Source organism: Chlorocebus sabaeus, chromosome 16 (assembly GCF_047675955.1).
Source record: "Chlorocebus sabaeus isolate Y175 chromosome 16, mChlSab1.0.hap1, whole genome shotgun sequence".
NCBI lineage: Eukaryota > Metazoa > Chordata > Mammalia > Primates > Cercopithecidae > Chlorocebus > Chlorocebus sabaeus.
Window position 1 is genome coordinate 18,026,614 of NC_132919.1, and position 16,763 is coordinate 18,043,376.

The window sequence follows — 16,763 nt, forward strand, 5'->3', positions numbered from 1 at the left end:
ACATGGAGGCCAGGTGGTAGATGTGGCAAAGCCATCAGAACGAGGCGTTTGATGCAGAATAAGAGGGGCTTACATCTGATCTGAAGGAAAAACATGGGCCCTCTGCAGTCCTTGACATTAGGACTGTAATCTGTGGTTTGCCAGGCCAGTGACTGTCATAACCGTGCTCCTGGCAGACACCAGGGGCTGGCAAGGTAGCCTGAGGGGCGGGTAGTTGGTTGGTTTCTACAAATGCAGGGAAATTGTAGACTTTTTACGGTGTTAACTTTTTGTCTTATTAATCTTTTTGAAAATCATTGGTGCCTACCTACTAACGCATGAACAAAGAGCAATTAACAAAGCACCCAAGCCAGCACATGGCTTCTTGCTTACGTTTTCAACGGCATGGTTTTTACATTCAGACACGATTTACATATGTTTTCCTCATAGAAATTGTTCTTAGTTCATGTGTTTTTCCTCATATAAGTTGTTCTTAGTTCATGTGACAATTAAATGTATCCCTATATATCAAGGTATTCTAAGACTACCTTCAGGGACCATTTCTGTAGTTCATTACTAAAAGTTTCTCTGAACATATAGAACACTGAGAAAAGTATTTAATTATTATTATTTTTTTTTGTGACAGAGTTTCGCTCTTATTGCCCAGGCTGGAGTGCAATGGCGCGATCTCGGCTCATTGAAAACTCCGCCTCCGGGTTCAGGCAGTTCTCCTGCCTCAGCCTCCCAAGTAGCTGGGATTACAGGCATGTGCCACCACGCCTGGCTAATTTTGTATTTTTAGTAGAGATGAGGTTTCTTCATGTTCATGAGGCTGGTCTTGAACTCCTGATCTCAGGTGATCCTCCCACCTCAGCTTTCCAAAGTGCTGGGATTACAGGCATGATCCTCCACACCCGGCCAAAATAAAAGGTATTCTAGGCTGGGTGCGGTGGCTCACACCTGTAATCCTAGCACTTTGGGAAGCCAAAGCGGGTGGATCACCTGAGGTCAGAAGTTTGAGACCAGCCTGGCCAACATGGTGAAACCCCGTCTCTACTAAAAATACAAACATTAGCTGGGCGTGGTGGCAGCCACCTGTAATCCCAGCTACTCAGGAGGCTGAGGTAGGAGAATTGCTTGAACCCAGGGTGTGGGAGGAGGTTGCAGTGAGCCGAGATTGTGCCACTGCACTCCAGCCTGGGCGACAGAGCAAGACTGTCTCAGGAAAAAAAAAAAAAAAGGTATTCTACCCCAAAATCTACCCCTGGAACCTTGGAGAATTGGTGTAAAAGGGACAAACGACTGAGCCAGGTGGAGAACCAGTGGTTTGAGAGAGCCTTAGTGGTAAGCACAGGGATTTTGGAGCCTCTTTGGTTCTAACCTTGGAAAGTAAAATCTACTAAGTTATGATCTGCTTTGTATGCTAGAATATTCAAAATTTACTTGTGGAAACATCCAAATTCTTTTCTAAGAGACTAGCACATAACAAGTGAAGTCAAAGAAGGGCTGTCTGCTGCTGGCAAAATCCAGGAAACCCTTCATTCTCTGGGTGATTTCGATTCAGGTCCATTGCCACAGCTTGTTGGCAAACTGGCTGGATCTAACTCTGGTTTGGGTTGTCAGGTAGCGGTGTCAAGGTACTGGAAAGAAGTTAAAGCAAAGTTGATTCTTCATTTGTAAAAAGGTTAAAAACTCTCAGTCACCATCTTATTTTGATATTTGGGTTTTCACCATAGGAGTATCCAACCCTTACGACCTTCTTTGAAGGAGAAATAATCAGCAAAAAACACCCTTTCTTAACTCGCAAGTGGGATGCAGATGAAGATGTTGATCGGAAACACTGGGTGAGTAAATCTGATCTGCGCTGTGTCATCCAGGGGCTGTTAGAGAACTGAAGAAATGCTGGGAGCCAGAGATCTTGTCCCTTATTTGGGATTATTGGGGCTTTGCAGCCAAGTAGAAGGTTGCGCTGCACACAGACCTCAGTTGTTCCATCTTCCTTATGAGAAGAGTTTAAATACAATCTGACCTGCTGCTTAAATAGCAAATGGTGGTCTGATGATAGCAACCCCAGAGTTCTAGCCAGAACTTTGCTCAGCTATCAGAATCTTAACAGGGTCCTCCTGTCCTTCCCACCTGTTTGTCTATCTTCTCTCCACTATTCCTTTCAAATCACCTCTGCTTGGGGAAAACCCTGTGAAACATGCAGTGATGACCTCTGGCTTCGGGGCTGGCATAAGATGGAGACGATGTTGTGGGAATCTGCCCTCCCGCTGGCTTATCAGGGCAGAGCCACATCGTTTCTTTTTATCCTAGCTCCTAACAGACAAGTATAGTCTTGTCTTAAGTACATCCCTATAAATCCTACTGCCCCTGCTTTTTAACTGTCAAGTGTAGAGCATTCTCACTCAGCGGTAGTGAGTGCTTCAAGACAACTCAGAGTTAGTGTCCTGGGATCTTTTCATTGGTTGTCATATAAGTACCGTGTCTTCAAAAATCAGTTTCTTGGCTGGGTGCGGGGGCTCGCACCTGTAATCCCAGCACTTTGGGAGGCTGAGGCGGGTGGATCATGAGGTCAAGAGATCGAGACCATCCTCGTTAACACGGTGAAACCCCATCTCTACTAAAAATACAAAAAATTAGCCAGGTGTGGTGGCATGTGCCTGTAGTCCCAGCTACTCGGGAGGCTGAGGCAGGAGAATGGTGTGAACCTGGGAGGCGGAGCTTACAGGGAGGCGAGATCGCGCCACTGCACTCCAGCCTAGGCAACAGAGCAAGACTCCGTCTCAAAAAAAAAAAAAAAGAAAAGAAAAAAAAATCAGTTTCTCAGCCTGTCTAGTAACCTTTTGCTTTAGTTGACCATGGTGATGGTGAATTTTTGTTTAACACTGGAGAAGTGCAATGGGTTTACCCTCCGTAAACCAACCAGAAATGGCTGTCAGTAGTGAAGATTCTAGAACTCGTTCTTCCCATTGCCTCTCACACCTGGCTGTCTAAACTCTCCCCTGGTTCTGGCACAGCAGTCTGTGGAGAGAACTCCCGCAGACCGTTGTCTTGAGTTCACTTCACTAGAGATCAATTACTTTGCTTACTAATGTTTTTTATTTTTTTATTTTATTAAAAAACTTTTGGCTGGGCGCGGTGGCTCAAGCCTGTAATCCCAGCACTTTGGGAGGCCGAGACGGGCGGATCACGAGGTCAGGAGATTGAGACCATCCTGGCTAACACGGTGAAACCCCGTCTCTACTAAAAAATACAAAAAACTAGCCGGGCCATGTGGTGGGTGCCTGTAGTCCCAACTACTCGGGAGGCTGAGGCAGGAGAATGGCGTAAACCCGGGAGGCAGAGCTTGCAGTGAGCTGAGATCCAGCCACTGCAGTCCAGCCTAGGCGACAGAGCGAGACTCTGTCTCAAAAAAAAAAAAAATTTTTTTTTAGAGTTGGGGTCTTGCTCTGTTGTCCGTGCTGGAGTGCAATGGCATGATAATAACTCACTGCAGCCTCAACCTCCTGGGCTCAAGTAATCCTCCCACCTCAGCACCCTGAGTAGCTAGAACTACAGGCACGTTCCACCACACCCAGCTCATTTTCTTTTATTTTTGCAGAGACAGTCTCACTATGTTACCCAGGCTGGTCTTGAACTCCTAGTCTTAAGTGATCCTCCTGCCTTGGCCTCCCAAAGTGTTGGGATTATAGGTGTGAGCCACTGCACCCAACCTGTTTTTTTGGTTTTTCTTTTTTGGGGGTTTTTGTTTTGTTTTATTCTGTTTTGGTTTTGTTTGTTTTTTGAGATGGAGTCTTGCTCTGTCGCCCAGGCTGGAGTGCAGTGGCGCAATCTCGGCTCACTGCAAGCTCTGCCTCCTGAGTTCATGCCCTTCTCCTGCCTCAGCCTCCCAAGTAGCTGGGACTACAGGCGCCTGCCACCACACCCGACTAATTTTGTGTACTTTTAGTAGAGACGGGGTTTCACTACGTTAGCCAGGATGGTCTCAATCTCCTGACCTCGTGATCCGCCCACCTCAGCCTCCCAAAGTGCTGGGATTACAGGTGTGAGCCACCGCGCCCAGCCTAGTTTTGTTTTGAGACAGGGTCTCACTCTGTCACCCAGGCTGGAGTTCATGGCATAATCTCAGCTCACTGCAACCTCCGCCTCCCAGATTCAGGTGATTCTCATGTCTCAGCCTCTCGAGTAGCTGGGATTACAGATGTGCGCCACCACGCCTGGCTAATTTTTGTATTTTTAGTAGAGACAAGGTTTCGCCATGCTGGCCAGGCTGGTCTTGAACTCCAGGTCTCAAGTAATCCACCTGCCTTGGCCTCCCACGGCGCTGGGATTACAGGCGTGAGCCACCATGCCCAGCCCCAAGCTGTTTTTTACTTGAGTAAGAAAAGGAGATCGATCAAATACTGAGGTTCAGTTAAATTTAAATTTAAACTTGAGCTTTTTAGAGCATTTTTTGAATTCTGTACATTTTGATTGTTGTAGCAAATGGACATCAATAGCTAAAGAGTCATTTGTGTCTCTCTGTGATACAAGAGAATGCACATAACCTGAGTATCCAGAAGGTTGGGGGAGCCCAAGTGGTGTATGAAGGTGCTGGGTACCAGCAGGTGGAGTTGGAAGGGCTCCCTGGTACCATCTGCACCCACCCCTGCCCAGCGCTAGGCTCTTCCTGCATGGCTTGCTGCCTCACAAGATGGCTCCTTCCTGTCCTGTACAGCCCCAGAGTAGAAGGTTCTTCCTTGTAGTAAACCACAGCCTCTCTCCCTTTCAACTCTATTTTGCATTTTATATTGGTCCTGCAAAAAGCAAAGTCTTTGAAACCCAGTGACACTCGGTTTTAGGCTAGGTTGACTACAAATTAAATATTTGGAAAGCAACTCTTAATTTTCCCATTGACTTCCATTAGGACACTGGAAGAGATCTGGGTCTGCAGACTCTGCTAGACTGGATTGAAACATTTTGGGTGAGAGAGGAACTAAGAAGGCCACCCTTGGTACTGGCATGTGAGGTGTGGTTGAGCCAGGGAGCTGAGCCTATGGAGTGCTTCCTCCTCCAGCAGTTTGTGGCTGCTTTTTTAGTACTCAGCATTTCCCCTAACTTTCCCCACTCATGGAGGACTCCCAGGTTCCCACGTGGGACTGCTGGAGCTCTGTACTGCACCTGGGTTTGTCTGAGATTTACAATGTTGAATACACTTCACCTAGGCTGTCATTTTTTCATTATAAACTAGAATCAGAGATATTGTATTGCACCCTCAGATTTTCCTGAGTGGTATTTAAGTTGCTATTATAGTAGTGCTGTAAAGTCAAGATTCCATATATTCAGTCTACATAGGATAAAAATGTCTATGTGACACTGGGCGTGGTGGCTCACGCCTGTAATGCCAGCACTTTGGGAGGCCAAGGCAGATGGATCACCTGAGGTCAGGAGTTCGAGAACAGCCTGGCCAACATGGTGAAAGCCTATCTCTACCAAAAATACAAAAATTAGCCAGGCATGGTGACACACGCCTGGAATCCCAGCTACTCAGGAGGCTGAGGCAGGAGAGTCACTTGAACCTGGGAGGCGGAGGTTGCAGTGAGCTGAGATCATGCCATTGCACTCCAGCCTGAGCAACAAGAGCAAGACTTTGTCTCAAAAAATAATAATAAAATAAATCTATGTGACAAAATCTATGACTTAGTATCTCTGTATCTTGATTTTTTGTTTAAGATGTTTTCTTATCAAATTAACACATGCTTATTTTAAAATATTTGAAAAAATAGAAAAGCTGGAGGAAAAGGAGTAATCTATGGCAACACCTAAAACTAAAATGCTGTTAACCTCTTCCTGAATCTCTTTTGGGTATACAGTGTATACTTGTTTTTTATCTTTTTTAAAAATGGGATCATAAGATGCAGTTTTGTAACCTATTCCTGATCTCCTGTTGTAAATGTAGAGTCAGCCCTCCATATATGTGGGTTTTGTATCTGTGGATTCAACCAGCTACAGTTTGAAAATATTTGAAAAAAAAATTGTATCTGTACTGATGATATATAGATTTTTTCTTTTTCTTCTTTGTTTTTTGAGACAGAGTCTGACTCTATTGCCCAGGCTGGAGTGCAGTGGCGCGATCTCGGCTCACTGCAAGCTCTACTCTCGGGTTCAAGCCATTCTCCTCCTCAGCCTCGCAAGTAGCCGGGACTACAGGCAGCTGCCACCATACCTGGCTAATTTTTTTGTATTTTTAGTAGAGACAGGGTTTCACCATGTTAGCCAGGATGGTCTTAATCTCCTGACCTCGTGATCTGCCCACCTCAGCCACCCAAAGTGCTGGGATTACAGGTGTGAGCCACTGCGCCTGGCAGATGTATAGATTTTTTGTTCTTGATATTTTTCCTTGAACAATACAGTATAACTACTATTCACTTAGTATTTACATCGAATTAGGTATTGTAAGTAATCTAGAGATGCTATAAAGTATAGGGGAGGATGTGTGTAGGTTATCAGCAAATACTGCACTGTTTTATATCTGGGACTTAAGCATCTGCAGATTTTGGTATTCATGGGGGTCTTGGAACCAATCCCTCACAGATATTGAAGGACAAGGCTATCACATGTATCTAGTGTCTACTTAGCTAGCTGGCCCAAGGCCCTAGATCATGCAGAGACACAAGTTTCACAAAGCCCTCTTTTCTGAGGCTGGGCAGGCTGTTTCTAAGCTGTTCTGCGTGGCTCTTTTTGCTACTTTGGATTTACTTGCAGAGGTCTTCTCATTAATTGTTCTTAGTTTTCATCTGTTTATTTTGTCTGTCTGTTCACCATTCCCATCCTTTGGCCTTTTCCTCGGCCATGTTAACAAGGCAGGCGTAGGGCAGTGGGGCCTCAGCTGGAGTCCAAGTATCTGCCCCAGGGTTGAGTCTGCATTCAATGGGGTGACCATGGGGTCCCATCTGTTACTTGGCCTTAGCTGCCCTTTTGGGAGCCACATCTCCAGCTGTCATGCCTTGGGAAGGTGAGTGTACCTGGGCACATAAGCATAGTTCTGAGAGCAGCCTCTCCTTCTCTCAGTCAATTGGCACACTCTCTTTTCTGCTTTCAGGGCAAGTTTCTGGCTTTTTATCAGTATGCAAAATCATTTAACTCAGATGACTTTGATTATGAAGAGCTGAAGAATGGAGACTACGTCTTCATGAGGTGGAAGGTAAGGTCCCGCCAGGTGGCCCCTCAGACTCCCAACAAGCCAGGCCCTGTACTGCACCTACATACCCACTCTAACCAAGGGCTCCCCATGTCCAGTGCTCATCACAGCTGGTTATCATGGCAAAGTGTTCATGGCAGGGTCTTTGCACACCTATAAAAAGTGGGCACAGCTCCAGGGCATGCACTGGTTAACTGCTGATGTCCCAGACAGCTCCTCCTTGCTGTGCTTTTGGTGGGTAGCAAGTGGATTTGGGCCTAGGTGGCCGCCTCTAACATTGTTTTCTCCTTTTCCTTTTTCCCACCCAAGAATCTTATTGAACCCCCAGGTTGAATCACTCCAAGTGTTCTTTGGATTCAAGGCAGAGCCAAACTTCCTTTGAACTTAGTCAGATCCCTCTACGGGCTTAAACACCATCCGTGGGCCAGGTCCCCTCCACCACATCCTTTTCACAGAGGTCAGGAAAGTCTCACCTCCTCTACTTCCCTCCAGCTCAGGAAATGAGGGACCGGGAATGGAATGTGGGTTTTTGACTCAGCAGCGCTCAGAGAGCCCCACCTGACTGACTTGATGGATTGGCTTTTAGCTGCAAGATCATTTGTGCTCCCTGCTTTGATAACGTGATATTTACAGCCCCAGAATAGCAAAATCAGGAAGCCAGTTTGTTAAATAACTTTGAGAACATACACCCACCTCCAACCCCTAGTCCCCAGTCTGTAGGGAAAAAGTTGTTTTATCTTGAAATCTTGGCAGCTTTCATAAAGATGAATCATTTTGAGTTGCCTTTCCCGGTCTTTACTTTGCATAGCTTACCACTTTAAGAAGTGGGAATCAGCCGGGCGCAGTGGATCACACCTGTAATCCTAGCACTTTGGGAGGCCAGGGCAGGCAGATCATGAGGTCAAGAGATCGAGACCATCCTGGCCAACATGGTGAAACCCCATCTCTACTAAAAAATAAAAAAATTAGCTGGGCATGGTGGCGCACCCCTGTAGTCCCAGCTACTCGGGAGGCTGAGGCAGGGGAATCACTTGAACCTGGGAGACAAAGGTTGCAGTGAGCTAGGATCGCACCACTGCACTCCAGCCTGGTGACACAGCAAGACTCCATCTCAAAAAAAAAAAAAAAAGGGGGAATCACTGGGCACGGTGGCTCACGCCTGTAATCCCAGCACTTTGGGAGGCCAAGGCAGCCAGATCACGAGGTCACGAGATCCTGCGTTCAAGCAATTCTCCTGCCTCAGCCTCCCAAGTAGCTGGGATTACAGGTGCCCACCACCATGCCCTGCTGATTTTTTGTATTTTTAGTAGAGATGGGTTTTTGCCCTGTTGGCCAAGCTGGTCTCGAAATCCTGACCTCAGGTGATCCACCCACCTCAGCCTCCCAAAGTGTTGGGATTACAGGCTTGAGCCACCGTACCCGACCTGAATTTTAAAACTAATTTTAAAAGCCACAATTTTAGAAGTTGAATAAGGAATGGGAGAGTGTCTTAAATTTGTTTAAAAAGCAATGGAGTTGTTTTGCCTCCAAAGAATGTCCCAGGGTGGCTCATCTGTGGTCCTTTAGTAGACCACCTGAGGCCCTGGAGCTTCTGACCTCATCTCTCTGGGAAAGTAGTTGCCAGGACCTGGGTTTCCAGCTTTCAGCTCCAGCAGAGGTGTCTCTCCTAAGGTGCCTGGTCAAGAACAGTACTGTTCTGACTGCTTTTGACAAGGTGTCAAGCTCTTAGAGGGGATATCACAGGGGCTACTGGCAACTGCTCTGTACTCAGAATGGTCCACAGACCTACAGAAGTGACTCACTGTTCTAGATGTTATCAAGCATCTGGTGACAGTTCTGGGAACTGGAGCAGAAACCTAGCTCTTCCCAGGTTGGTTGTCTGTGGTCTCTCAAAGATAGAGAGGCAGGTGAGTAGGTATTGATTTATGTATTAGATGTTTCGGCCATGGTACCTTCTCTGAATTGCTGATCCTAGTGAGTTGAAGACACAGTTTGTTGCTTTAGTATATAGAATACTCCAGGAGCACATGAACGCTTTTCAGAAGTGAGGCTGAGACCCCACGGGCCCACCATCACCCAGCAAGTCTGGGTTAGACTATGAGATCCTATATTTTTCTGGAGTGGTCCTTAGAACCCCCGATGCTTAACAGGGAGGCCCCATGGGTGGTCAGAGAATGCTGTCTGTTACTGACCCTCTTCATCTGTGTGCAGGAACAGTTTCTGGTCCCAGATCACACGATCAAAGACATCAGTGGTGCTTCTTTTGCCGGGTTCTACTACATCTGCTTTCAGAAGTCAGCAGCCTCCATAGAGGGCTACTACTACCATAGGAGTTCAGAATGGTGAGGACCCCCAAGGACAGAGGCCACGGGGAGGGTTTCCTGCCCGGCTGGCTCTCCCTTGGCTCATCGAACCCAAAAGCAATATCTTAGCCTGTCTCTGTATAGATTCTGTGCTTTATTTAGATGCTGAGAGCTTATTTCAGTGATCCCAGTTGCTCACAATAAGGCCTTATCCCTATCCACACAGCAGAGTAAATGAGATGAAAATGAAGTATAGGTGAAAGAACTCATTTCTAAGCACTTTTAAGCAATACTGTATTTTTGGCAATGTTTATCTCAATCTTGCTGGTTTTTATGTAATCTTTGCAAATTGAATTAGTAACTAAAATGTGAATTGATCCAGTAGTGGACAGTGTGAATTTTGCTGTCAGCAGCTTTTTAAATTTTGTGGCTGCATTCCTTAGAGTTGGTCTGACATGCACTTGATTTAAGGCTCGTGACCTGGGGGCCTGTGAGTGGACAGTCAGTGTGTTACCAATGGTAAAGGACTGAACTCTGCCTAAATGCTAACTTTTGCCACCTTTTGGGGGATTCTCCTGCCTCCTTGCTGCTTTTTAAGCACCTTGCTGTCCCCGGAGGGCAAACCATATGATAAAATGCCTGATTTCCTCTCTGAAGGTAAAAATTCTCTCTTTCCTTTCCAGTATTTCACACTTTGTTGTATGTGAAGTGATCCTACCCTAGATTCCTTGTTCAGTGGTAACGAAATTATATCTACAAGTAAATGCCAGCCCTGTAGCCACAATTTTTAGGCTTTCAGTAATTGTTTTCATGCGAGTTTGTAAAACTTTTTATAATCCTTTTTGAAAATAACAGCTTTGGTCCAGGCACAGACACCTGTAATCCCAGCACTTTGGGAGGCCGAGGTGGGCAGATCACGAGGTCAGGAGTTCGACACCAGCCTGGCCAATATGGTGAAACCCCATCTCTACTAAAAATACAAAAATTAGCCAGGTGTGGTGGTACACACCTGTAGTCCCGGCTACTCAGGAGGCTGAGGCAGGAGAATCGCTTGAACCTAGGAGGCAGAGGTTGCAGTGGGCCGAGATTGCACTACTGCACTCCAACCTGGATGACAGAGCGAGACTTCATCCCAAAAAAAAAATGGCTGGGCACAGTGGCTCATGCCTGTAATCCCAGCACTTTGGGAGGCTGAGGCAGGTGGATCACAAGGTAAAGAGATCAAGACCATCCTGGCCAACACGGTGAAACCCCATCTCTACTAAAAATACAAAAATTAGCTGGGCGTGGTGGCACATGCCTGTAGTCCCAGCTACTCGGGAGGCTGAGGCAGGAGAATCACTTGAACCCGGGAGGTGTAGGTTGCAGTGAGCCGAGATCGCGCCACTGCACTCCAACCTGGCAACAGAGTGAGATTCCATCTCAAATAAAATAAAATAAAATAAAATAAAATAAAATAAAATAAAATAATAGCTTTACTGAGATATTATTTGAATAGCATACATGACTCATTTAAAGTGTACAAGTCAGCCAGGCGTGGTGATTCATGCCTTTAATTCCAGCATTTTGGGAGGCTAAGGCGGGCAGATCACTTGAGGTCAGACGTTCGAGACCAGCTTGGCCAACATGGTGAAACCCCATCTCTACCAAAATCCCATCTCTACCAAAAATACAAAAATTAGCCTGGCATGGTGGCACACGCCTGTAGTCCTAGCTACCTGAGAGGATGAGGCAGGAGAATCGCTTGAACCTGGGAGGCAGAGGTTGCAGTGAGCTGAGATCATGCCGCTGCACTCCAACCTGGGCGACAGAGCCAGACTCTGTTGTATATACCTACAATGGAAGATTAATTGGCAATAAAAAAGAAGTTCTGATACATGGTACAACATGGATGAACCTTCAAAACATTATGCAAATGCAAAGCAAAGCAAATGCCAAAGTGCTGGGATTATAGGTGTGAGCCATTGTGTCTAGCCGGTATATACAACATTTTATTTATCCATTCATTATTTAGTGGACACTTAGATTGCTTCCATTTTTTAGCGATTGTGAATAATGCTGCTGTGAACATGGGTATATCTGAGTTCCTGCTTTCAATTCCTTTGGACATATACCTAGGAGTGAAATTGCTAGGTCATACGGTATTGCTATATATAACTTTATGAGGAACTGCCAAACTGTTTCCCACAGCAGCTGCACCATTTTGCATTCCTACCAGCGTGTATGAGGGTTCCAGTTTCTCCACATCCTCCCTGGCACTTGTTATCATGTCTCTATAATTATAGCCACCCTAGTGGATGTGAAGCAGTATTCGAGTGTAGTTCTAATTTGCATGTTCTTGATGGCTAATGCATTTTTTTTTTCCTGATAATTTGTTTTTGGTAAGAAGTAAACCCCCTTTTCCTACGTTCTTCCACACTCCTATGTGAAACAAGTAGGGGAGAGCCAACATGCCAGACATTGACTCTAAATGTGCCCGAGGTTGTCATCCCAGCGTGCAGATTGTCTGCCTCTCTTTCTCCTCCCTCTACATGACTCCCTGGAGCACCTGCCAACAGGGGAGGCAGACACCTCCCAAGCTTGAAAGACCACCAGGATGGTCTTGATCTCTTTACCTTGTGATCCACCTGCCTCAGCCTCCCAAAGTGCTGGGATTACAGGCATGAGCCACTGTGCCCAGCCATTTTTTTTTTTTGAGATGAAGTCTCGCTCTGTCATCCAGGTTGGAGTGCAGTAGTGCAGTCTCGTCCCACTGCAACCTCTGCCTCCCAGGTTCAAGCGATTCTCCTGCCTCAGCCTCCTGAGTAGCCGGGACTACAGGTGCGTACCACCACGCCTGGCTTTTCCAAGCTTAATACTGTACCTAGGAAAGTGAGAAAATTTAAATGAAAGGTAAAATACAGTTTAAGGCAGTAGTGAAATTAATTTTTCTACACTCTCTTTAGACACCATGAGAATTGGTTTATGCCTGTGCTAGCTGTAAAGTTCTTAGGATATGGCAGCCTGGCATTACGTGCTACAGCAGGAGAGGGCAGAGCAGCCAGTGAGGTTAGGGCTGGGGCGTGGGTCTATATCTTCTCCCAGAGCTTATTGAGGTCTCCTTTTAGACATACCATAGTTAACTTCATGATTAGAACAGAATGAAAAAAAATTTCATCTTGTGCATGGTTCAGGAGGATTAACCAAAAAAGAAAGAATGAATGAATGAAATCAATCTAGGTTCAACTTGAGAAATAGAAAATGAATGTGCATTTCAGTCCAAGTATGTGACTTGTTGGGTGCTCTGGTTTTTGAGGGGTTACTAATGTCCTTTGCTAAGGGTGCATTAGATGACTACCTCCCGTTTCTGTCTCCTCCCCCTTGCAGGTATCAGTCCCTCAATCTAACCCATGTTCCTGAACACAGTGCACCCATCTATGAATTCCGGTGACAACGGTTCAGAACAGCAACCAAATAAAACTGAACTTGGCAAAAAAGAACTTTGCCGAGAAAATTGTGTACCTGCCAGAACCAGGAGAAGTGTGTTCCTGTTTCTTCACGAGCAGACTCGCATCACAAAGCATGAATGTTAACCCACAGAATCCAAGGAGCATGGCTGGCCCATGGGGCAGGTGGAGGGAGCGGTCTTCGTTCTTCCTCCCCTCAGTGGCAGTTTGGTCTTCACCTGTTTTTAAGCTACCTTAAACGCACTTTTCCTTCCTGCACAGCTAACTTCTACATCACTGAAATGCCCATTCCTTCCTCCGTCCTGCCTCCAGCTGAGTAGAAGGTCTGCTCCCGGATCACCCTCAGCCTTGGTGCTCAGTGATCCCCAGGCCCTAGACCCCTACCCCCCGCCAGTTGCTTTGTCTGGTAGCTCAAGAGAAGGCAGAGCCCCAGCACCTCTGTGCCCCCCAGAGCTCTGTGCAGGGAGTTGGCCAGCTGCAGCAGCATCAACCACCAACAACACGAGAGGCGGAGGCTCCGGTCCCTGCTGGGCTGCCTCAGTCTTCAGTGCTGATTGTGTCATGGGTCAGTGCGCGCTGCTGAGCCCTATATTGTTAACAGTGCAAAACTAGTGAGTGGCTGTCAGGTTCCCTGGGCCTGCCATCAGGGATCACTAAATTTAAGGCTTCCAGATCCCTGGCAGGAACAGATTCCAGTCCTGCTTACTCAGTACATTTGCTCCAAACTTTTGAACTTGAGGGCAATACTAAACTTAAAAATAAGAGTTTTTTTATTACAAAATTATTTTTATGGTCCCTTTAACGAGGACCCTGTGGCAAATGCACAATTATTCAGAATTACATTTTATCGTTTTCACATTGAAAACAGCAAATGTTGACTTAGTAATTTTTATATTGATATCTATATGTATATGTATATTTAATCAACCAGCAGTTTTGAAACTAGTCATCCTGGTACAAAAGTTTTGCAGCATTGCCTAAATTATAGTGCTCAACACAAGAACTGTTTTTGGGGGCAGTTTAGCATTTGTGCCTCCTCCTTTTGCTACTCAAAACAGCAGTGCTTGGCGGCAGCCTTCCATGAGGCAGAAGGGGTCGTCGTTCTCCGAAAACAGTGACTCTGAAATGTTGGGACAGGGGAAGGGGTGGGAAACGTGAACATGCTCAAATAACTCGAGGCTCACGTGCCAAAGTGTGTGTGTGTGTGTGTGTGTGTGGTGTTTTGTTTTTTTAAATGTTTAAAAAGCTTAATAGGTTGGCATCAGTTGTAGCCCGCAAACATGGGTAGGGCTTTGGGGAATTGGCATTTTCTGGTGGTTTACAAGACTTACTCTGAATACAAGAGGAAAAGCTTTAAAAACAAGATTGCATCATAATCCCCAGGAGCAAAGCAACCTGGAGGCTACCTATCCACGGGCGGGCAGCATAAGAGAACGTGAAGCCCTTCAGTGAGATGAGACGAGCAGTGGGAAACCTTTTCTAAAGAAGTGACTTTCATTTTATTGACATACGTACTGTATGTTACTGAGATTGAATGTTAGGGGAAGCCTTAAGGCAGAGGTATTTGGGAAAGTAGCCAGTGGGCACTTGTGGTATCTAAAATCTGTTATCCCAGGACTGTGTACAGACGGGCAGCCCACCCATTCAGTAAGGTCAGGGCTTTGGAACCCTAAAAAGTTGGCCCGATGACTTAAAGGGAAAAATAATTCATTCCCAGAGATGAGTCAGAACAGTCTCCTCAATCCTGAAATTCAACAGGGCATCAGAAGGGCTGGCTCTGGTCAAACCCAGCTGCTCTCGTGAGGAGATGCTCACTGTGGCCTTGTTGAGCTGATGGACAAGTGAAGGAGCCCGTGGGGCTGTGCTCTCCTTCCTGCCATTCGTGCCATTCCACTCTTTTCAGCTCTCCCCTCATGGCATGTGAGTCCATACCTTCTGCATTCTTCCAGGCCTGTGAGGGATATAGGCCTCCCCTTGGGGCACTGAGTCCGGGAGATCATCCCTGGAGCTCATCTGGGGCTCATGCTATGGCTCCAGGTAGTGGTTTGAGTGGGCAGGAAGGGCCATTTGCAAACACTGCTGTGTTCTAGACAAACAAGCCAGGTCCTATTGCAGGATTTCTTCTTTCCTTCTTTACCCAGGTAATGAACTGCACCCGTTGTACTGGGAAAAATGAAGAAGTGATACCTTTACTAGATCCTTCAGACACATCTATGAGAAGATTTGTTCGCTTAAAAGTCTGCCCACTTAGGATAGGAAAGGGATTAAGGATTTTTCCACCTCCTCTTAGTAACTCCTGAGTTACCAACATCAACTTCTTTCTCTCTGTTCCTGAAGGAACTTTGGGGAATTGTCTTCATCTGTAGTTATGCTTTCCTGAACCTTCTCAGTGGTTTACATGCCTCTGAAACTATGTGCAATATTTTTGGTTGACACTTGTATCCATCCTTAAGAAATTAGTGCAGATTGCAGATATTCTACTGTCTTCCACCCCAAACAAGCCTGCCATGAGGTGGGATCATAGGGGTTTGGCTGTTCTTAACTCCACTGCTCAGAAAGCTTCCATTCTGCTGTCCCCAGCCTCAACCCTCTTCTGTGCTGGACTTCCACCCACCCACCCTTTTCAAGTTTAGATAGCGTTTCAGCTGCAGTCCCAAAGTAACGAAGCAATGCCTACTGTTAAGTAGGAAGTCAATCTGTGTGCTGGTTTTGTTGGTTATGTTGAAATCACAAACTCCAGAGGAGCAAAGGGGTTTTTCAATGTCTTTTGCTTTCAGAAACAGAGAATATAATATTCTCACTAAGGCCTTGAATTGATTTTTTTCTCATAAGATAGTCTGATAAGCTAATTTTTAAAAAGAAATGCCATTAACTGTGTTTCATTGTGGTTTAAAATTACTAACAAGTTGTGGGAAAGAAAAATAATATTTGATTTTGAATCTTAAATGTTTTTAAAAATTAGACTTGAATGGGCACAAAGTATAAATATTTTGTTTCTTTATGGAGGACATGTGGAAAGAGTTTGAGGGTTTGGGATGGGAGAAGTATTTTGCAGAGCTATCAATGTCCAAATAATTTTTTAAAAATAATAAAGGTATTTAAGCAGTGAGTTTGTCCTATTTGTAAACCAAAGCAGCTCCATTAGAGGAAACCAGTCTTCCCTGGGCCTGTGGCTGTGGAGCTCTCTAGGGCCGGCCGGAGACCTCTGTGTGCCGGGGCAGGCTGAGGGCCACTCTGGGCAACTGTTGCAGTGGTCTGGTTGCTCCTTTTTCATTCTGAATGTTTTCAGCTGCTCAGCACTTCTATTTGAGCTCCATTTTATTAATTTCTGTATTTCTTCAGTAATATGGAAGCCTTTTTTTTTTTTTTTTTTTTTTTTTTGCATATGTGAAGGGTTTATATTTCTATTTAACACAGAGAAAAGATGCAGGCAGAGGTATCTGTCCAAAGCCTGCTTTGCGGTCTGGTGTGGGTACAGGCAGTGCGGTTGGGGTGCCCCTCGACACTGTGACTGTGGTCCTCAGAGGAGATGCCTAAGTCTCAAAAGCACAAGCACTTGGGCCCCCAAACAGCAGGATCCCTAAATCAGCCATTACAGTTTATTCTGACAAACCATTCTGTTACATTTCAGGTCCCACCTCCCTAGGAGGCTTGAAGGAACACGGCTGGAAACATCAGTGAGGTTTTGAGGAAACGTATAAAGTATTGAGGTCTAAATTTTAAGCAAGTTGAAATGCTAAGGGAATTTACATCAGTGGCAGGGCAAAGCTCCCCTGTTGTATTTTCTGATCTCATTGTCTAAACAATAATAAGCTTTTTTCTCCCATGAGATGTGGTGTCAATAAAGGAATA

General features: G+C 45.7%; 1 protein-coding gene across 3 annotated transcripts in view; it reads left to right on the forward strand.

Moving 5' to 3' along the window:
- The window catches only part of GID4 (GID complex subunit 4 homolog), a 28,884-nt gene extending 12,864 nt beyond the window's left edge, over positions 1–16,020 (forward strand). The window contains exons 3-6 of one of the 3 annotated variants that reach the window (XM_008010547.3): positions 1,716–1,823; positions 7,064–7,165; positions 9,374–9,504; positions 12,832–16,020. In XM_008010547.3, coding sequence (XP_008008738.1) covers positions 1,716–1,823; positions 7,064–7,165; positions 9,374–9,504; positions 12,832–12,895 — 405 coding nt within the window. In that variant the 3' untranslated portion in view covers positions 12,896–16,020. The other 2 variants (XM_073004731.1, XM_073004732.1) reach the window with 2 other exon arrangements.
- The last annotated feature ends 743 nt before the right edge of the window (positions 16,021–16,763 follow it).